The 23,059-nt window shown below is 36.2% G+C and overlaps 2 protein-coding genes across 2 annotated transcripts; both read left to right on the top strand.

Moving 5' to 3' along the window:
* The first annotated feature begins 4,038 nt into the window (after nt 1–4,038).
* Nucleotides 4,039–10,887, top strand: LOC127802661 (large ribosomal RNA subunit accumulation protein YCED homolog 1, chloroplastic). Its single transcript, XM_052338600.1, has 3 exons — nt 4,039–4,317; nt 4,607–5,322; nt 10,061–10,887. The coding sequence occupies exons 2-3, from the start codon at nt 4,751–4,753 to the stop codon at nt 10,467–10,469; spliced, it is 981 nt and encodes a 326-aa protein (XP_052194560.1). The 5' UTR covers nt 4,039–4,317; nt 4,607–4,750; the 3' UTR covers nt 10,470–10,887.
* A 2,230-nt stretch (nt 10,888–13,117) lies between these two features.
* LOC127802139 (non-specific lipid-transfer protein-like) lies at nt 13,118–13,631 on the top strand. The gene is made up of 2 exons (XM_052337835.1): nt 13,118–13,467; nt 13,568–13,631. The coding sequence occupies exons 1-2, from the start codon at nt 13,118–13,120 to the stop codon at nt 13,629–13,631; spliced, it is 414 nt and encodes a 137-aa protein (XP_052193795.1).
* The last annotated feature ends 9,428 nt before the right edge of the window (nt 13,632–23,059 follow it).

The raw sequence follows: 23,059 nt of genomic DNA, 5'->3' as shown, positions 1-23,059 counted from the left end.
GCCCAGTACTCCATGAAAAACTAATCCTAAAGTCGTCAAGCTCGAAGGCTCAGAGAATACCTAACAAATAGATTCAAATCGGTGCACCAAAAAATGGGAGATGACACTGATAGAATCAAAAAGGCCAAAGGGCCAACGGTGATGAATCTACGATGGATGACCTAACAAAAGAAATCTCTAGAAAGAGACGAAGGTCATGAAATATATGGGATATGTTTCGAAATAAAACTTTCTGCTAAGTAGGTTTCAAAACCTACTATATATGTTTCGAAATATACCTCATTGTTATAGCTAGTTTCGAAATATAGATTGTATGTTTCGGAATATACTTTACTGTTTTGCTTGATTTGAAATCCTTTAGCTTGTATTTCAAAACAATGATCTTTGGCAAAGATGATTTGCATAAATAAGAATATACCAAAGATGTTTGTATATCAAAGATAAGTTTTTTATGTATATGTATAAGTTTATGCTCAAGAAAACTATTTTAGCCTTTGATAACAAATCTTATGAAAACATGTGCAATAGGAAATAATGATAAGCAAAAGCTAAAGAACAAGTGCACATAAGATATATAGTGGTTCGGCACCCGCCTACTCCACTACCTTCAAGCTTATCCACTTGAAGGATTTGCAATCCCAATCACTTTTACTAGTGATCACCATAACAAGGGTTTTACCACGGTTTACCCCAAAACCTTACAATGTGAGTTTTTACGGGCTCAACTCAAACCTAGCACCAAGTGAGTTTTAAGCTCAACTCAAACCTTACACCAAGTGAGTTTTAAGGCTAAACTCGAACCTTCAACACAATGAGTTTTAGGCTCAACTCAAACCTTTACACCAAATGAGTTTTAGGTTAAACTCAAACCTTACAACATTAACAAGATAATCAAATTTATCTTTACAACCCAAAGAGCAATAAATGCCTTACCACATGGTTGTATAAACCTCTTAACTTGAGATGAAGAGAGTTGAAGAGATGAGACTCGTTGTTTGCATTTGCTTCTCCTTTTTCACATCACAATGCACATCTAGGAATGGATTTTCTTGGGAGCTTATCAAACGGATTTAGATCATTTGTGCTTGTGTGTGTGTCTTTAGTGTGTGCTCACTTGTTCTTGCTTGTTGTCTCTCAATCAATCTCTATCCATCTGTTCTTGTCTGTTCTTGTCTTCAAATACTTGCTATTTATACCAAGATATAGAAATCTAGACGTTTATAGCCGTTAGAGACAAGACAGGAAAGTAGGTTTCGAAACATACAAAGTGTGTTTCGAAACATCACATAAATGCACTATGGTTTCGAAATATGGACAACAGGTTTCGAAACATACAAGCTTCTAGCTAGACAAAGCACTTAGAGACAGCAAATAGTGGGAGACAAAGCCTTATGCCCACTTTGAGTATTTTATAAGCACTCACATTCAAATTCAAATTTGAATCTCATAGCATGGAGAATGCATTAATAAAATAATGTGAGAAGCATACAAAAATGCAGCACACATGCATCTCGGTTTTCAAATGATCTGCTGACAGAATGTCAGAGGTTTCGAAACATGACATGATAGGTTTCGAAACATATCTCTCTGGAAATGAGGTTTCGAAACATGATGCATATAGGTTACGAAACATACCTCTCTGGAAATGAGGTTTTGAAACATAGACATATAGGTTTCGAAACATGGTTCAAAACCTAAATTGAAAACACATACATAGCATAGATGTTTCGAAATAGCATATACTGAAAACATTGAAAACCTTTTCAAAGGGGTTTCGAAACATGCATATAAACATGACAAATATTCAGAAACATTTGCATGAAAGCACAATCCACAGCATGCATACATCACAGGTAAAAATACTTAGAAAATCAAAATCCAAATAGATAAGAAAGTAGATTTTGGGTTTTAGTACAAACTCAAGTTTTAACAATAATACCACCTCTAAAATATATACTTTCTATTTAATGAAAAATTCATTAAAAATCGTTTGAGCACTAATGAATGTTAGATATCAAATTACCAGGAGATAGTTTTCCTAAAAGAAAACTCTTTCTTATACGTCTCCTTATAAGGTGCTAACCTTCCAGACTTAGTCAAAAACAGGGTTTTCATTTTCACAAAGTGATACATGATATACTTGATATTGAAATTGATATAAATTGAAAACCACATACTTGACTCATGACTTAGGGATTAAACCAATATATGTTTTTCATCATTAAAACTATTGTACAAAAAGTACAACAACAAAAGAAGGAGGATACGGAAGTAAAAAGCATTTCAAAATGACACAGTGAGAGGGGAAAAATTCCCTCGCGCTTATATATGTTGAGCCGTTATACCGTTGATTTGAGGGACGATGAGCTACCTTAGATCTAACGGTGACACGTAAAATTATGGGGCCCATGAGTATAATGATTAAGCAGCTATGGGAAATACACACATTTAATGCGCCTCAGACAAGGCGTGCGACATAAAACGGCGTGATTTGAAATGATTGGGCAGAAGGTCGAAAGGCGGATTGACAACTGGAATAGTCCAAATTCGATTGGCATACATCAACACCCAGTCCGAAAATCGCACTGCGAGCTGGGGGCTAGTGTTATGGGTATTTTTTCGGACTACCTTTCTTATGGACTGGACTCGACCCAACAAGTCAGCCCAATCTCTCGAAACTCAATAGGCCCAAGACTGAGATCGTCAGAGCAAGGTCGCACATCGACAAAACTTGAGATCAGACCACGGAACCAAACGAGCTCCCAACGATGCTTTTAGCTTGCTAGGATGACCATTCAGCTCGCATAACAACAAGATCGTGGAATAATCGGAGGCGATGCCTACCTGTCTTATCTGAGGCAAATCGGACCCCTGATAATGTGAGATCCACTCTCGATTTTATGAAATTGATAAGGATATCCTGTCTCCATAGTATTATCCTCTTATATTTGATTTTATGAAAATTGTAAACACCCCACACTATAAATAAGGGTAAAAAACTATTGTATGTGTATGAGCGATAATAATATATTGTTACTCTGTCAGAATAAACAGAAAATAGTCGTGGATTAAGCATTATTCTGGATGAACTACGTAAAAACTTTCTTGTGTGTGATTTATCATTTGTTCTATCTGCATCTCTTCTTTGCATTTGTGCTCATTTTCTCATTGCGAGCCTACGAATCACGATTAACCAACTTTGAACGTCAACAAATATGTAATACTTATAGTTATGTATACAATACTTATTATGTGAATATATATAATACTTAATAGAGTGTTGACGATTAATGTACAAGTCTTCTAGTATTGACGCAATAGTCTATGTATAAGTTTTCTAGTTAATGTATGTCCCTTGGGTTTCCACTTCTCAACTTTTTAATGTACTTAATTTAAATCATTTTTCAATATTTTTAAACACGTGCAAAGTTTTGTTCACATTTTAATTGTCTTATAAAATTTTGTTAAGATTTTTAAACATCTTAACAAAATCTGTACTGTAGTCTCTTCTCTCTCAAACAAGCATGCGTGTATGTTGTGATTAATTTTTCTGTCTCCTAAATTTGATGTTATCAAATATTCATGTTATTTTAATTTGATGTAGATCAAGTATTGTTTTGATCTTGATCAAATGAATTTTTAAAAATTAAAAATTTAAATTGTTTGATTGGTATAATTTTTTTATCTAAAAAATGATGTTATTTTTTATTTTTTAGTGTTTAATTAATAATATTTTTTATAGAATTTAATCATTTTTTTGTCATTTCGTGTTTAATAGGTATTATTTTCCATAAAAAATATATTATTTTTTATAAGATTTAACAGTAAAAATGTATTAAAAATATATTATTTTTTAAATTTATAAATTTATACATAATTTTTTATTTTTAATTTCTATATATTTGTATTTATTAATTATTCTCCATCACAAAATTCAGATACAACGCAATAATTTTTAATTTTTATGTTTAATAGCAATTATTCTATATAAATACTCAACCTCTCACGCCAAATCCTCTCTTCTCTCACCCGCTCTCTCCCTCCCTCCCTCCCGTCACCGCCGTCGACCCCCACCGCCACCGCTGCCGCACCGCCGTCGCCCCTCAACACCACCGCCGTCGACCCCCACAGGGGACAGCCGCCGCACAGCCGTCGACCCCCGCCGCCAAGGCCACTGCACCGCCGTCGCCCCCCAACGCCGCCGCTCCAGCCCTCCCTCCCTCCCTCCCTCCCTTCCAACGTCACCACTCCCGCCCTCCCTCCCTTCCTCCGCCGTCTATCCCGCCACCGCCGGTCGCTCATACAGTCTTATGCTCAGTGAGTCTCTCTCTCTCGCTCTTTCACTTTCATTTGCCTGGAAAATTCCATCTCCTCCCCCCCTAAGAATTGCTTTTCCAGCAAAAGTAGGAATTGACCATCACGTGACCAAAAGATGAAAATCATTTTCCACGGAAAATTTAGGTAATCAAACACATCTAAACCTGGAATTTGAGTGGAAAATAGTCATTTTCCATGTAAATTCTGGGCAATCAAACAGGGCCTTAGTTCATATTATTCTGTTTAATTGGCTAGAGTTTAGTTGAATTTGGCCACTTACATTTTGCAGATATAAAGGGACACCCTGGGAACATGCTCCAAATGGTTTTGTGAGAATCAAGTTCCTTCCACTGCAGAAATCATTACTTTGATTTTGCCTGATTATTTCGAGCTCATCAAACTTTGATTCTGTGGGGTTGTCCCTAACTATAAGATGCCAGTCATATTGTGTGATTCCTTTGTAATTCCAGCTTTTCATATTAGCCACTTTAAGGTAAATGATTTGAAGATTAAAAGAAATTCTCCTCCCAACCCAACCTACACTTCTGTTCATTGCAATGTACTACAAGGTTCCCCTTCTTTTAGCAAAAATATCCATCTGAGAAAGAGATCACCCTGTACCTTGAGGTTTGTACCTAGAGAATCTATTAACTCCAATGGCATATTGTTTGATGAGGATACCTCAATTATATATGATTGGAAAGATCAACAAGAAAGAGATATTGAAAATATGGAATCGCCATGGGAAGGAGCTGTTGTTTATCAGAGAAACCCTTCAATCTCACATGTTGAGTATTGCACAACTTTAGAGAGACTTGGGTTGGGAAAACTTTCAACTGAGATTTCAAGATCTCGAGCTTCTGTCATGGGATTGCGAGTCACAAAAGCTGTGAAGGATTTTCCACTTGGAACTCCTGTTCTAATATCTATCGATGTAACAAGGAAAAAGCAGAAACTGAGGCTTGATGGGATTTTACGGACGATTATCACCCTTGCTTGTAATAGGTATTCTATCTGAAGATGAACTATTTTGTTGTTTCTATTTGAAGGTGAACTATTTTTGCAAACCTCTTTGATGTGGTTCTTTTTATTCTTCATTTGTTTTTTTACCCTCATTTTTCCGTTATTAATTATTGTTGATGCAAGTATCTTCTTAGATTCTAAAAGTTTTAACACTAGGGATTTTGGGATTCTGAGAGCCGAACAGTCATTGTATAAAACTCTCAGCATGAGCCTACATGGAGCTGGAATTTTTTAATGGTTAAAATTTTCTTTTATGATTGAAGAGAAAGTTAAAATGTTGACAAAATTTGGATATAAGCTTTGGTACTTGGGGAAGGATAGGACAAGGAATATGACATGTACCTACTGTTAAGGGGGGTGTACCTTGTATTAGTGGTCATAACTAGTTGTACTAGAGGCTAGCTATAGAGGTTGTACTTAGAATGTAGCCACATATGGTTGTACCTAATTTTGAATTTGGCAGCCTTTTTGGCCCCAACCCTTGCTGCTAGGATCAGTATATAAGAACTGATCCAGCCTAATATAAAACATGGAAGAAATATTATTCAGTCAATCTGATTTCTATCTCTCTCAATTTCTCCCTACTTTCTCTTGGTTCTTCCTGATCCCTCTCTGTTCTCTCTAAACTTCTCCTTCTGTTCTCTGATTTCACCCTTCCTTTCTGTTCTCTCTTGCATGATATCTTCCAATTTCTCATTTTATGACAATTGGTATCAGAGCTGATGATTCTCGGCTGTGAATTCTGGTAATTCTAGTTCGACTTTTGAAGCAGAAGCAGGCCAGGTGATTTTCGACTGTGATTCCGACACTTTCTTCTAGCCAATCCAGCGAAGCAGAGCAAATAAATTCTCAGCCAATATTGAGGCGCATCTGAGTAGTGATTCCGTGAAGTTAATTCAGCAAATCAACAAAGTTGATCGGTTCTCAAGAGACTGCTACGAGTATTGATCTAGGTGAGCAGAGGCGAATTCACAGCCGGTGATCCTTGGCTGCTGAATTAAGATTGACACAAGTCAGGATTCGAGTAATGGAAGGAAGTAGTTAATTGTGATCAGACTCTGAAGATATCAGAGACAGATTGTAACGAAACAGAGCCAGTGGTCCTCGGCTGTTGAATCATGAGTTAGATGACTCAGGATAGGCAATTGCTGATCAAAGGCGATTGCAGGGCAAGGCTATTCTCTGGAGATGATCTCAGGCAATTTTCAAAATCTATAACATATCCAATCAATTTTTAGAAACCTGTAATTGAGCCACTCGATTCAAGGAGGTTGCTATTACTGGCTGTAGATCTAGGTGATTTCTAGAAGTGGTTTCAGTGACAGAATTCCGATGAATTGGAAGGAAGAACAGAGTCAATCAAGTTTAGGAGGTATCAGAGTTGCACAGAGGAAGCAGTTGCAGGAGCGAGCAATGGACACAAGACTTGAGGAAACATGCACTAACTTCAATTGAAAGCTGAATGAAATCATGATTGTGGTGGCCAAACGATTTTAGGTTAGTCTTCCAACTGAATTACTTTTTAAAGAGTATTCGGATCCAATTATTCAAAGACCAGTGACAGTTAGAGATCCATACATTACTCATCCATGGAATCAGCTTTTAGAGATAAAGGAAATCTCTAGATCCACTGACGGTCCAATTATATCATCCAGAATCATCCCCAAAAGTTCTGGATTATAGGAATCTGAGAAACATTCTGAAGTGGACCATTCAGTTGTAACTCAAGACTCCAACGATGAGGAGATTCTTCATGCAGCTGATGACTTGTGTGCCCTAGGCATCCATTCTAGGCTGGATCAAACCTTTGACACTCCACAAACAGACAAAGAAGTTATGATTGGGCAATTCAAACCAGAACAATCTTATAATGGCTCCAAAGAAACTGATCATAAGTCTGATGATGTCCTAAGACTAGAGGAAGGTAGTCTGCCTGTTCAGAATTTTTCTACTGCAACTGAGGATTTAGCTAGACAATCCTCTGGGCTCAAAACAACCAATATCGAAGATGATGTGATGAGTGCAACATATGTAAACAGATATTGTGTTCCATCACCAGCTCTTGTGGTAACTGTTCGGGTGTGTGAATTTCAGAATGATCATCATTTGAAGGCTTTAGGTTTGCAGGTTTCAGCTGCTAACTATGACAGGGAGTGGCTGAATTCATTTAAAGGCACTTGGCATGGACATGTTGACAGGTTTTGGCAGCATACTGCATCCTCAGACCATGAGTACTAGCAATCTTGATTGGATAGCTATTGCAGGAGGTGGCTATATTGGACTTGAATTCAGTGAGGTTACTTTTTATTGAAGTTCTGGATCAACTTATACCTGGATTTGATTTTGAGATAGGGACTTTGGCCCAAAGAGTTGTAATAAACCCAGGGGAAATTGTCTATTACACCTTGGAGGTAGATGCAGCTCTGATCACAACTGTAATAGCTTTATTGACAAAAGACTTTGGGCTGGAGAATATCAGTGTTCTAACAACATGTGGTTTTGTTCCAGTTGATGAGAACACGAGAGCAAAGAGGAATAGGCCTAGAAGGAGAAAGAAAAAAAGAAATAAGGATAAAATAGCTAGTGAAAACAGAGATTGGATGAAGTAATTTCTTGAAGACAAGAAATTTTTTTTTGGGGGGGGGAATTTGTCATCTACCTACTGTTGAGGGGGGTGTACATTGTATTAGTGGTTATAACCAGTTGTACTAGAGGCTAGCTATAGCAGTTGTACTTAGAAGGTAGCTACCTATGGTTGTACTTAATTTTGAATTTGGCAGCCTTGTTGGCACCAACCCCTGCTGCTAGGATCAGCATATAAGAACTGATCCAGCCTATTACAAATCATGGAAGAAATATTATTCAGTCAATCTGATTTCTATCTCTCTCAATTTCTCCCTACTTTCTCTTGGTTCTCCCTGATCCCTCTCCGTTCTCTCTGAACTTCTCCTTCTGTTCTCTCCCTCCTTTTCTGTTCTCTCTTGCTCGATATCTTCTAATTTCTCACTTAAAACCCTAGCTCAACCCTAGGTTCATGACAGAATAGAGTGGGGATTATTATGGATAAAAGTAGTGGATGCAAAAAGAATGAAAGATAGGATTATTGCATTTAAAGTTGTTCTAGGAGAAGAGACTGAATATTATTAGCATACATGCACCCCAAGTTGTGTTGGGAGAGAAGATAAAAGACAAATTTTGAAAAGATCTAGAGCAGTTGGTACAAGGAATAATTAGAGGAGAGAATCATCATTATAGGAGGTGACTTAAATTGGGAATGGTTATAGAGATGAACATGGAGGTTATGGATTTGGAGAAAGAAATATGAGGGCAATGCTATTTTTGGATTTTGTCACAGTGCGAGGTCCCATAGTGGCAAGCTGGAATTCATGTAGTTCACATGGTGGGATAAAGACTTCATATATTCAGTTTTTTGACCTGTTTCGTAGCTTTTGGATTCTAAGGTCTCCCTTTGTGACTTCAGCTTAGTATACATATCTTCTCTTGTTCATCCACCAATATAATGTTATTTAAAAATAAAATATATCAAGACACCACTTTTTGAATGTGGGTAATAAGTTCATCCATTATTACAACAACAAGTAAAGGCTCAGCATAAACATTTGATGTAATCCAATTTTAAGTAGAAAAAGCCTTATTATCTCTTCCACAGATTTGTGCTCTATGATACGTTTTTAATAACTTGTATACCTGATAGATAATTAATTTGGATTTTCTTCTTTTCAAAATCATTCGAAAGATTTCTCTTGAGACTGTCATTGAGGATTTCTTTTAAGTGTGTACACACCGTGTATAAATCTTTTTGTCTATTCCTTAGATGATTCAACAAGTAGATAGCTGTTGTTCTTGACCTACTAAGCATCAAATTAAATTGGTTTTAGAGATTTTGGTTTCTCTCCTTAACCCTTGTATGGCTCATTAGCTTAATCCATCTTAATTTATACAAGTAATTCTTAATATCTATTTTCTTCTTGTAAATAGGGGCTAGTGTCCTTTTTCCATTGGTTATATATCATCCCAATTAATTCTGACAGATGAAGTTAATTCTGTAGCAAAATGAGTTTTATATTTAGTGCCTCTTTACCCCAAGGTGTTATGTGATATCACAAATATCACGTTGAAGATTTCCCTCATCACTGTGGCCTAGTAATCATCAAATGATAGATGATTGTGTCAGTTAAAGACATTCTACCTCTTCATTTCTGCTGACACTTGACTAAATTTTGGTACCCTTAAGGTTGAACATTATGGTACTAAACACATATTCAATCTCTCCATGTCATCCTCTAGCTTGCTTTTGTTTGCAACTGGCATGTTGTTTCTGCTTACATACACCAAATATAAAATAGGTGGGTGTTGAAATATTGAATGAAGCAGTAGCCACTCCTATTATGTAAAACGGATATAATTTAGATTTATCACTTGAGAGGAATTCCAGAGAAGTTATATTTGGTAACCCTCCTGTGTTTTGAATGTATTTCCTGCCTAACTAAAAAAGAATTATACTGTCTCGGGTTGTACATGGATGGTTTTTACAGAAGTTCCATTCAAATGGCGCCCAAACAATGTGAGTGTACATGACTTAATTTTACTGGTGTCCTTGTTAGTTTCTTTTCCAAGGTGTCCCCTAAATTGTTATTACTCGTTCATTCCCCCTCCCCTCTTTCACGTAGATTGACTTTATTTCAATTCTGCATTGAAGGTGTGGTGAGTCAACACCTGAGTGTGTATTCTCAAATTTCTCACTTTTACTATCTGAAGAACCAATTGAAGAGCCTGAGATTATAAATATGGCAATGATTTATGGAGAAGACAAATTCAGAACTTCAGGAAGTATTGATGAGGAAGAAGACAATGAAGCATCAATTGATTTGGATGACCGGCTATATTTTCCTCCAGATGAGAAAGCAATCGATATTTCAAAACACATAAGAGACATGGTGCATGTAGAGATCACCCTTAATGCTGTATGTGATCCCAAGTGCAAAGGTTTGTGTCTCAAATGTGGTTCCAATCTGAACACCACTGCTTGTGACTGTAGCATGCAGAAGACAGAAAAGCGAGGCGATGGTCCTCTTAGAGGTTTGAGAAAGCAAATGCAGAAAAATTGATGCTAGATTCAAAGTACCAGTGAAAGTGTCTCGTATGCTATGTGTACATGCTTGCTTGTCTAGATTGATATGCTTTCAGTCCCCTCCATCATGTTGCTCAACACTCCTTACACTACTGGATCAGATGACTAATGAAAGTTGCAATGGTTTTTCGCTGATCAATCACACCCAAAATGGTGCTGACTTTTTTCCTTCAGTCGACTTAATTGCACCGTTCCCCTGCCCCCTGGCTTGTGCAGGTACTGTACCTAATGGTTGTCACACATTGATGGTTACTGGTATGGCTGCCATTCCATATAGATGCCACATGTTTTTTGAGACTAGAAATGGATCTGTTACAACCGAGCTCCCTTATGTAATTTTCTCATTTGATTTTGATTGATTCTAAGAAGTTAATGAGATAAGAGGGGTTTCTTCTTGATTTGAATCAGCATTAATGGTTTATTTCTGCAGTTATATTTGCTAGAGAACAGCTTACCATAAATGTCGTCACTAAGATTGTGTTGAGACCGGAGGTTTAAGTTCGGTTCTGATGCTATTAGGTTATCTGGGTGGTGGTTGCTTATTACTAGGTTCATGGGTTTAAGGGCGTGGTATTGAAGACATTCTCTTATATAGCTCTTTACTGGTGTTTTCTATCAAACCCCAACTTTTGTTAATTTTGCTGATCATGCTTCCACAATGTACAAAGGAAAGTTTGAACTAATTGAATAACAAGTCAGTATCACAAAGGACCTGATATTTGGCCTGAAATTAGGGGTAGGTCAACTAAAATTATCACTCCGTCCCTTGCTGGTTTCACAAGAAAGTGATAATTTCAACAACTGGAGCTTGATTTCAACCCACGATTTTAATAAAAAAAAAAGAAGGAAATATTATCTATCACATGTAACTTTTGTACTGAAGGTCAAGAAGATTAGTTTGGTAATTTGGGTATCCTGGAACTGGGTTCGAGTGTTCTTATCTTCAATTGCTCCAAAACAGTAGAATTGCGTTTGTTTCCAATTATAGAAAGGATAAATTAAACTTTGCTCCCTTGAAGCTTTGACTAAGTTACAGTTGATGAAGTGATCTCTCTAACTCACAGGGTGACCTTAGCGGTCAGTTAGGGGAGTAGGTTAGTTTGGTGTCTAAATTCGAGTTCTCTCTTAGTGCAATTGTTAGTGGATAATATGTGGGTTTACCTCCTCGTTATTAAAAGACAGCGGTGGCGGAGCATCCACAAGGGACGTCATCCCAAGTGATCTCTCTTATTCTAAGAAAAATGGTTCACAACTAAGTTGGATGAAAATAAAAAATAAATACGATATAAAAAAAAATTATATTTAAAAAAAATAAAAAAACCAAAACACGAAAAAATACATAAATAAAAAGAATTTAAATTTTTTTTTGTAAATATGATTTTTAATAAAAAATATAAAAAATAATTATTTAATTTAAAAATAAACATAAATTCCATAATACATTCAAACAAATACAAATATAAGTCCTATCAACCATGATTTATTAAAAAAAAAACAATAAATTTCAAAAAAGAAAATTATATTTCTAATCTTATTCTATCTCTAATCTTTTCGTGGACAAAAATGTCTCTAAATCAAAAACGTGTTTTTGATATTTTTTTAATATTATGAAGTGTTCTCGAAACTTTTTTGAAATTACAAAAATGACCCAAAAATATTTTTTTTGGTGTTTCTCGAGGTTTTGGTATAAGAAACATTTCAAAAATAGCAAAATGACACCCCAATGTGTTTCCATAGATCATCGGTCCGCAATGACTCCTAATAAAAAGAGATAATGTCAATAGAAATATGATAAAACTTTTCAAAATGCGCCCCTCTATTTTTGGTTGAACATTGACAAAAGTATTATTTTTCTTTACAAAAATTTTGCATCAAAGTCAGTAAATTAAATTGTCAAAACATGGAATATCCTTGTTGCAGTATATCCCTGCCAAAGTTTTTCTTTTGTCATTCATTTTTCATGTTTATCTTTCAGGCATTCAGAACCTCTCATGTGAAGTTGCGCCTCTAACTTACTGTCAAATAATGCCGTGTGCTTCGAAATAGACAAGAAAAATAGCTTGACATCTCGACCTGATTATGAACAGATTAATTTTGAGACAATTAAAATAATCTAGAAATTTGTTCTATTTGCAGCATAAACGTAGGTTCCTAAGACTTTCTTACTGTTAATTTATATAATATAGAGGGTTAAATCCCTTCTAAACAAGCAGAAGAGTTCACGCTGCTCATATATAAATGATACGCTTGTTAGAACATATTGATATCTCTGTTGGATTTGCTTCTAGGACAAGTTAATTAGCTGTTCCAATCTCAAATACAAAAGGTTCATTACTGGGTTTCAAGTTCATTTGCTTTTGAGCTCTTGATTTCAGTAACGTGAAAAATTCTAAAACAACAATCGTCTAAATTGAGAAATGACAACTCCAAATGCAAATGCCAGTCATCACTCACGCTAGTTGCATGGTAGCAGCAGCAGAAAGAGAATTTGCATTAAACCAAACTATTGCCCATTGCCCAAGCCCTCTATGTATATGCACACACACACACACAATACGAGGTGCTCTTCTCTTCTTCTTCTTCTTCTTCTTCACAATCATCAGCTCTCTGAGAGATTCCAATAAAATGGATCATCATCGCCTACTAGTGTTTGTGGGTTTGCTGTTCGTGGCTTCTCGGCCAGCCATGGCTGCTGCACCTTCGTGCGGAATAGTGAGCACCGCACTGGCGCCGTGCCTCTCATTCGTGAAAGGAGACGACTCCAGGGCACGGCCATCGGATGCTTGTTGTGCAGGTGTTAAGAAGATAAGCGAGTTGGCCAAATCACACGACGACAGAGTGGCTGTCTGCAACTGCGGCAAGGCCGCACTGTCTATGATCGGCGACTATGATCCCTCTCTCATCCCTCTCATTCCCCAACAATGCGGCGTGGCCATTGATTTGCCTCCAATCGATAAAGATTTCGACTGTTCCACGTATCTCTCTCTGTTTCTCTCAATCGATCGATAAAGATTTCGACATATACATATATATATATATTGAGGACACGTTGACTGACTTGGTTCTTCGATGCAGGATTTCTTTGATATGGAAGGCAGAGCGTGACAGTACTGGAGCTCATGAAAAGTTTACAAGTTAAAAACCAAGTTGGAACCATATATATATTAAGAGGAGCAATATATATATACTAGTGTTTCCTTATACTTAAGGAGATTCTATTAGGTATAGAATATATCTGCAGAATAAAACAGAATGAAATTGGCCATGTACTGTGTTGAACCATGAAGGGATGGTACGGTATCCATTAATTCATGCTTTAACAAATTATATATATATATGAAATAATGTTATTTATATATTGATTGGCTTCTCTCCGCACAAATATATATATATATATATATTTGACAAAATATTTAAAAGGGTTTGCTAATGGACAAAGAGATATTTTGCTTTACCAAACAACTCCTGATAATTTCTTCATTACATGGGCTATCGTTATTTGGGTGCATATTAGAATATATTTTTGGCCTTAGAAGATGATCTTGATTAGGGTTGCTTTGCATTCTTACATATGTTTATTGTAGAAGTGTTACTGTGTTTTAGGGTAATATGGGACTTGTTTCAAATATGAGAGATATTTTCTATTTTATAGCCTTACTTCAAAAGTAATAATTCAAATTACCTAATTAAAAATGTTACACACACATGAAACCGAACCAAAACTAAGAACCTTGGTTTGGTTTTTTTGGTTTGATTTCTCAGTCAACCAAATTAGATTTTCTTATCAACATTTTTTTAAATATCTCTTACCGGAACCAAATCAAAATATTATGTCAATTCGATTTCTTGATTCTGGTAGAACATCTATGTACCCTTAATTTTTACAATTTATTGTAGATTCCCAGGGTAATAAGATTCATTGGGCATCCTTTGTGATGAAATATTCGACAGGCTAACACAAATATATTCTCTTTTTCACCATGTAATTAAACTAGAAATTCAAGACAATCACTACAAGTAATAAAATATCAGAATAAATAAAGTAGTAACATAGTAAGACCAAGAATTATTTAACGTCGTAAAATCCTCCAATATGAAGGAAAAATCTACAGGGTAAACCGATAATTCCACTGTCACCAAATAATATAACACAATATTTATTTTCTTTAGATTTTTACTCAAAATTAAGACTTAATCCACAACACACTTTTAAGATAAATTCTCAGCAACCACATATTTCATCATGTATGTAATAATAGATGGAACCCACAATAACAATAACTAGAGAGAAATACTTAACCAAATAAATCAATGATAGGAAGCAATAATTGAAGTAAAAAAACGGCAGCTTCCATCTCCAATTAATCAAGCAAGCAACAACTTCTTTCTTTCTCCAATTACAGTGGCAGCTTCTCTTTTTCCTTCTAATTGATCAAGCGACGGCTTCTTTCTTCTCTAAAAACAATCCGTGTGTGCGCGTCAATGTGTGTGTGTATATGTATATATTTATTACTGATGTTGCTGCTATATATATATATATATCTCTCTTATAAGCATGGGGTGGATCTATATTAATATTAAATTAATATGTGGGCCAATGGCTTATAAGCCCAACAATCTCCCCCTCCAGCCCACGAAGGAGGAACACCAAAGACTTTAATCACTTGGAGTCCATCTTGGCCTGCTCAACACAAAACTCAAAATTCTGATTGGTAACAACCTTGGTCAACCTATCTGCAATATTTTTATCACTGTGAATATTTTTCAATTGCATTAATTTCTCATCAATTGCTCCACAAATCCAATGATATCTCACATCAATGTGTTTGGTATTTGGTATGAGAGTGGCAGGTAGAATTCTTACTCAACTCAAGAACATTTTGATTGTCACAATAAATGGCGTACTCACTTTGCTTCACATTAAGCTCCTCAAGAAACTTTTTCATCTACACCATCTCTTTCCTTACTTCAGTAACTACAACGTACTCAGCCTCGACAGTAGATAATGCCACACATTTATGCAATTTCGACTACTAAGAAACAACTCCTCCTGCAAAAGTAAAGAAGTATCCAGATGTAGATTTTCTATTGTCAAGGTCTCCTGCCATATCTACATCTATATATCTTGTGAAAATTGGTTGAGCTCTCCCAAAACTCAAACACAAAGTAGAAGTTCCTCTCAGATACCTCATAATATATTTTACTGTTTCTCAATGATCTTTGTTTGGATTAGACATAAATCTGCTTACCACACAAACTGCATATGAAATATTTGGACGAGTACATACCATAACATACATCAAACTACCAATTGTTGATGAGTAAGGTACTACTTCCATCTTCTTCTTCTCTTCACTAGTTGAAGGACAAGATCTTTTGGTAAGTTTGAGATAACCACCAAAAGGTGAGCTAACTGATTTAGCTCATTTCATACTAAACCTGTCAAGTACCCGCTCAATATATTTTTCTTGTGATAACCACAATCTCTTAGATTTTTTGTCCCGAACTATCTCCATGCCCAATATTTGTTTAGCTTATCCCAAATCTTTCATATCAAATGATTTATGCAAGACTTCCTTCAATTTTTTAAAGGGTTCAAGAGTAATTTTAACTTGGTCCATAGGTGAAATTATCAAGATTAGGGGCTTAAGTATAATTTCTTATAGTTATCACTACCGAATCGATTCTAAGGAATGCCCTGGAATGTAGATGTCTAAGGAAATTGATATGGTACTGACGAGCATCTTGAGATAGGATTTATGGTATTAAAAGAAATCAGAATCGAGACGATCTTCGATACAACTAAAATTCAGCTATAATTTAGGCTAAAAAATTGAATTGTCATAGGGGACTTCTGGGAAGTCAACGGAACCTTGAGAGGGCTCCGATTTTTTGTAGCGGTCAACCCTGAGGTGGTTTCGAGATGAATCAATAGTTCGGTGAGGACACTGGGGCAAAATCGTCCTTATCGAGTAAATTTAAAGTTATTAATTGTGGATTTGAAGTATCATAATGCAAATTAATTGGACATTAAAGAGAGTATTTGTAATTTAAGGAATTCCCGAGTGTAATAAAGAATAATTATGGGGATTAAATGGGTGAGATATATATTATATATGTATATATTTGCATACGCATAAGGCGTGGGGGGCAAATTTGCAGCATGTTGGAATTGGGTTGAGTAGTTGTAGAGGATTTGAGGTGAATGTCGAAAGGGAGAAGGAGTGGTGGCCAAGGCAATTGAGGGGTGTTTCGCCTATATATATAGAGGGAGAGATTGAAGAAATGGAAGTAATGGTTGAGAGCTTGGGCAAGCAAATGGGAGAAAAAGAAAGAGGGAGAGATGGTTGAATTCGACCATGGCAGTAAGCTCAAATAAAGCACAAGCAGCCAGCAAGCAAAGGTCAGCCAATGCAGCAAGCGCGCGGTGGCTCGAAGAGGAGCTCAAAAGCAGTGGAGAAGGCCATAGGTGAGACCATGGTAGTCGCAAAGCTGCAGTTGCAGCAGCCAAGCGCGGCTGTGGAAGCACACAGTAGCTGCAAGCGGCGAGACAAGCGACGATTGTGTGGTGGTTTCACAGTAGTTAGAGGTGACCAGCGAGCAAACGGGCGACTGCTGCAAGGGGGCTAGGAGCTTCGACGGTAGGCCATGGCAGACATGCTGAAGTTGCAGGATGTAGGGGTGGCTGGCGGCGATGGAGTAGCAATAATGTGGTCGGCGGCAAATGGCGAGGGTGGCGAAGCCAGCAGTTGTTGGTGCACAGGGGTCGCGCTAGTGGGAGAGAAGAGAAGAAAATGAAGAAGGAAGAAGAAGAAGAAAAAGAAGAAAAAGAAAAGAAAAGGAAAGGAAAGGAAAAAGGGAATGAAAATGGGAAAAATCTCAAAAAGTTCTAGAAAATTTTAGAAAAATCGGAAGTGGAGAATTATTAATATTTTGGAGATTTTGACAAAAAAATTGTTTTGGCACGAGTTTCGAGGCCGGGCACAAAAATCGAGGCTGTGTATGAGACTCGAGGTGGTGCACGAAAATCATGGTGGTGCAAAAAAATCTAGGTAGTACGTGAGAATTGAGGTGGTATGCTAGAATCGAGACAGGGCTCGAGAATCAAGGTTGTGCATAAAAATCGAGACATGTCACGCATATTAAGGAAACCTGAGATGCTAAGTTAAAGTAAGTAAAATTTCTTAGAAAATTCTAAAAAATTAAAAAAGTTATTTTATGAATTGTTATAGAAAAATATTTAAGAAAACATTGGAGAAATATTTAGTTTGGATTTATTGAGGAAAAATAGGAAGAAATGAAGGAAAGTTATGAGGAAATTAAGAAAAATGGAATATTGATATTATTGAATAAATATAATGGCCATGGTATGTTGAGATTCCGAATTGAGTTCGTTAGAAGCCTGACACGAAAAGCAAGATGTTATGAGATACGTTCGACGTAAGTGGTTCAACCCAAAACCCAATTTTATATAAATGGTTTTATCATGTTGTCATGTCTTGAAGTAAATATGTCATGTAGATTGCATTTACATGCTGTGATGAAATGTGCATACATTCACAATGATATTATTGATCATGCATTGCATAGGATTTGAGATTATGGACTTGCATTGCTGCTATACCAAATGTGCACCCATACACCTCGGCTTGGTAAGGAGACTGTAAAAATTATGAGCAATAGTTGGGTGCAGTCGACTAAAACTAGAAAGGAATGATAACATGTTGTATTTTGCATTCATATACGAAAATATGTTTTTGAATCCTTATCTAGATGATTCATCATTTAACTTGGGCTTTGCCCCTGGAATATTCAAACTTTCCAGATGGAGATTATACCAGAAACGAGGATGAATGAGGTATGAAATAACACTTAGCAAAGTGCATGATAAATTGAATGTATGTTATGTAACCCATGTATTTAAGTTCTACTACTTTGAATTCTGAATGTTTTGAGGAATGATGATGTAATAACTGATTTATGATTAATGTTAAAGTTTAGGTTTGATTCTAGCTTTCACATTTGATGTATATGATGATTCTCTTTCGAGATAAATGTATGAAAATTTTGGGATGAATATGAGGAATGATATGGTTTAGCATTAGCTCGAAGGAAAAAAAAATATTATCCCAGAATTGTCCCAATTTATAAGACTCCCAAAAAAGTGGGGTGTTACACTTAATCAACCCCGCATCCTAGCCAGTTATGAGCATATCATCAACGTAAAGCTATAAAATAATAAACTTATCACCTAGAAAAGATATGATATAAACACAAGAATCTACAGTTGTCCTTGTGTATCCCTAACTTATCATAAAAGCATCAAACTTTTTATACTATTGTCTTGGTGCTTGCTTGAGTCCATATCTAACATCCCGTATCGAGCGATAGGAAGGACTGGATCAATTTACCCTGATAGGCTTACACGAACTTTCCAAGGGTTACCCATCATTGATCTACCCTAGCTCAAACACGCTTAACCCAGGAGTTCTTTATTCACATTCATTCCAAAAGGTATCTATATGGTGTTGTTTTCTTCCTTACTTATTCTCGATATATACTACCCTTCCAGATCAACTTACTTTGATGGGCCTACACGAACTTCATAGGAGTCACCCATTCTTAAGCTACCCTAACTCAAGCACATTTAACCCTGGAATTCTTTATCCATATTCAGCCTAAAAGGTATTCAGCTGGTGTTGTTTCCTTCCTTACTATCCTCGATATATATATTAGCTTCTTTAGAGTCCATTCTTGGACCTGACCTTGGGCTCTTGGGGTATTACACCATACAAACTCTTCTTCAATTTGCATATAAAGTGTTATTTCCCCTTTTATTCAAAACCTTTAGGTTGCACCATATAAATCTTTTCCTCTAAGTCACATTGTAGGAAAAAGATATTCTCATCAAGTTGCTCTATCTCAAGATCTAGACTGGCTGCTAACCAAAAACAACTTTGATGGATGTCATTTTCACATCAGGAGAGAAAATCTCATCAAAATTGTAATACCCCGAGAGCCTAATGTCAGGTCTAAGAAGGGACTCTAGAGAATGTAGTATATATATCGAAGATAGTAAGGAAGGAAATAAAACTAGTTGGATACCTTTTGGGATGAATGTGGATAAAGAACTCCCGAGTTAAGCATGCTTGAACTAGAGTAGCTCAAGGATGGGTGACCCCTGGAAAGTTTGCGTGGGCCCATCAGGGTAAGTTGAGTTAGGGTAACATCCAAGGGTCATCTATTCTTGAGCTAGCCTAGCTCAAGTACGCTTAACCCAGGAGTTCTTTATCCACATTCAGCCCAAAATGTATCCAGCTGGTGTTGTTTCCTTCCTTACTATCCTCGATATATATACTACCTTCTCTAGAGTCCTTTCTTAGACCTGACCTTGAGCTCTCGGGGTATTATAAAACTCAACATCGCATTTTTTCCCAAAGCCTTTAACAACCAAACAAGCCTTATATTTCATCAAATCACCATTGTTATCCCATTTTATTTTTTATACCCATTTATTCCTCAATACTTTTTACCCTTAGGAAGATCCACCAACTCATAAGTATCATTCTTCCTCAAAGAGTTCATCTATTATGTCATTGCTTTCATCTAGTGGACTTTGTCCCTATTAGTTTGTGCCTCTAGAAAATTTTCTAGCTCCTCATCAGTAGTAAGCAAAATATACTCAGAAGTAGGATACTTAGAAAATGGTATAAGCCTTATATTTCATCAAATCACCATTGTTATCCCATTTTATTTTGTATACCCATTTATTCCTCAATACGTTTTACCCTTAGGAAGATCCACCAACTCATAAGTATCATTCTTCTTCAAAGAGTTCATCTATTATGTCATTGCTTTCATCTAGTGGACTTTATCCCTATTAGTTTGTGCCTCTAGAAAATTTTCTGGCTCTTCATCAATAGTAAGCAAAATATACTCAGAAGTAGGATACTTAGAAAATGGTATGCATTCTCTATTAGACCTTCTGACATGTGCCTTTTCATTGTCTTCTCTATCCAGAATCTGCTCCCCCTGATTAGCAATCTCATCAACTAGTATATCACCCTGAGTAGTGTCATCAACAACATCATCAATAGGGGATAAATTTTCTTCAACAATAGGTTGTAGTGTTGGAGAGCTTTGTGGTGTTAGAGAGCTAGTAGATGTGAGATTAGGAATAACTACAGTCTCTCTCCTAGACTGCTGCTCAACTTCATCAAAATCCTCAATTGTCTGGTCTTCATGAAAAACCATATCTCTACTTCTTATAGTCTTCTTTTTCTCTGGATCCCAAAATCTATACCCAAACTGCTCATCACCATAATCGAGAAATATACATAGAGTAGCTCTGTCATCAAGGTTTGATCTCGGCTCCTTAGGCACATGTATAAAAGCTTTGCACCCAAACACCTTCAAATGGGAGTAGTAAATATCTTTGCTAGTCCAAACTCTTTATAGAATATCAAAATCCAAAAGAAATAAAAGGGGATCTATTGATCAAGTAGCAAGTTGTCTGAACTATTTCACCCCCAAAACGTTTTAGGTAGCTTGGTTGTCTTCAACAGGCATTTGACTTTGTCAAGAATGGTATAATTAATTATTTCCGCCACACCAATATGTTGAGGAGTGCCTACTTCTGTAAACTTTTATCGAATCCCAAATTTTTAACAATATTGTCTGAACTCATACGAAGTATATTCCCCACCATTATCAGTTCGGATGCCTTTCAAAGGTTTCCCTATTTCTCATTCTACCATGACATGAAATTGTTGAAACTCTGAAATACCTGATCTTTAAATTTTAGAATATATACCCATAGTTTTCTAGAAGCATCATCCATAAAGGTAACAAAATACTTATTTCCACCAAAGTAGCCACATCACTGGGAAAGCACACATCAAAATGCACAAGTTCTGAAATATCATATTTTCTTATAAAAGAGCCATTGAAAGAAACCCTATGTTGCTTACCATATAAACAGTGATTGCATTGGTTTAGAGACATACCATTGGCTAAAGGAATATTTATCTTCTTAGCCAGAACATGCAACCCCTTTTCACTAACATGATTGAGCCTCTTGTGCCATAGATCCAGAGAAGAATTTTCAACTACATTCATCTCACTTTTACAAGATTTTGCATAAGTCTTATAGAGTGTGCAACAAACTTTTCCTCTAACAACAATCAAAGTGCCTCTTGACAATTTCCATTTTAGATCACCAAAATTGTTATGATAACCTAGTTTGTCAAGAGCCAAAATTGAAATTAGATTGAGGCGCATATCAACAATATGCCTCACATCCTTCAACACTAATTAATGAACAACAAAGATCTGTTTGCAAATAGATGTCACCAATCCCAACAATCTTAGATTGACTGGTATTTTCCATCTTTGTGATACCAAAATCACCTGCTCTATAATTAACAAATAAATCTATATTCGAACAAACATGGGAGAAAGCACAATTATCAATAATCCATACAATACTAGAGTCATCTACGTGTAGGCAATGACCTTTTGCACAAGAGAGTACATCTTCACTGATAGTTACAATAACTATAGTGTTCTTGTCATCATCCTTCTTATGATTGTTACATTCATTTTGCTCTCTCAACCAAATTGGACAATTTCTTTTAATATGACCCACCTTTTCACAATGATAACAAATTGGTTCTTTATCTTTTGATTTTGATTAACCTCTTGACTTGTTGTGATCTCTATACCCTCTATTCTTATTTCTTCTTCTTTCCTCTACGATAAGACCATGTGTATGATCCGATCCTATGCATACACTTGAAGACTTTCTCCTTATTTCTTCATTTTGCATACTGTCTTTCATAGAATCCATAGTCAAAACATCATTCGGAGTAGAGTTACTAATAGTCACAACAAAGGTCTCCCAATTGCCTGGTAAAGAACTTAAAAGCAACAAAACCTGTAATTCATCCTCAAGAGTCATACCCATAGTCTCTAATCGATTTATAATATTCTAGAAATTGTTCAAATGCTCTGTCATGCCTATGTTGTCTCTGTATTTCATGTTAACCAAGTCTCTAATCAAAAAAGACTTTCTTGATGTAGTCTTCTTCTCAAACATAAACTCCAATTTCGACCACAATTTATGTGCATCAGTCTCATGTGCCATGTGATGAAACACGCTGTTATCCACCCACTGTCTTATAATTCCAATAGTTTTTCTGTGTTGTTTATTCCAATTAGTTTTTGACATATCTTCCGGTTTATCCTTATCACCCTCAATAGGATCATGCAAATCTTTACAATAGAGGATATCCTCAATTGTAGGCTACCCAATTATGTTTAGTAAGTCTAATCATAGCACAAGCAACTAGATCTTCCATTTTAATCCACACAATTCAACTTGCGCTGTTGGGAAATATTCAATATGTTAACACATATATTCCCTTTTTTACCATGTGATTAAAATAGGAATACAGACAATCACCACAATCAATAAAATACTGGAATAAATAAAATAGCAACATAATAGCACCAAGAATTATTTAATGTTGTAAAACCCTCCAATGCGAAGGGAAAATCGATGGGGCA

This window comes from Diospyros lotus, chromosome 5, assembly GCF_014633365.1.
Source record: "Diospyros lotus cultivar Yz01 chromosome 5, ASM1463336v1, whole genome shotgun sequence".
Lineage (NCBI taxonomy): Eukaryota > Viridiplantae > Streptophyta > Magnoliopsida > Ericales > Ebenaceae > Diospyros > Diospyros lotus.
The sequence above is the reverse complement of the archived record's forward strand: the minus strand, read 5'-3'. Positions and strand labels throughout refer to the sequence as shown.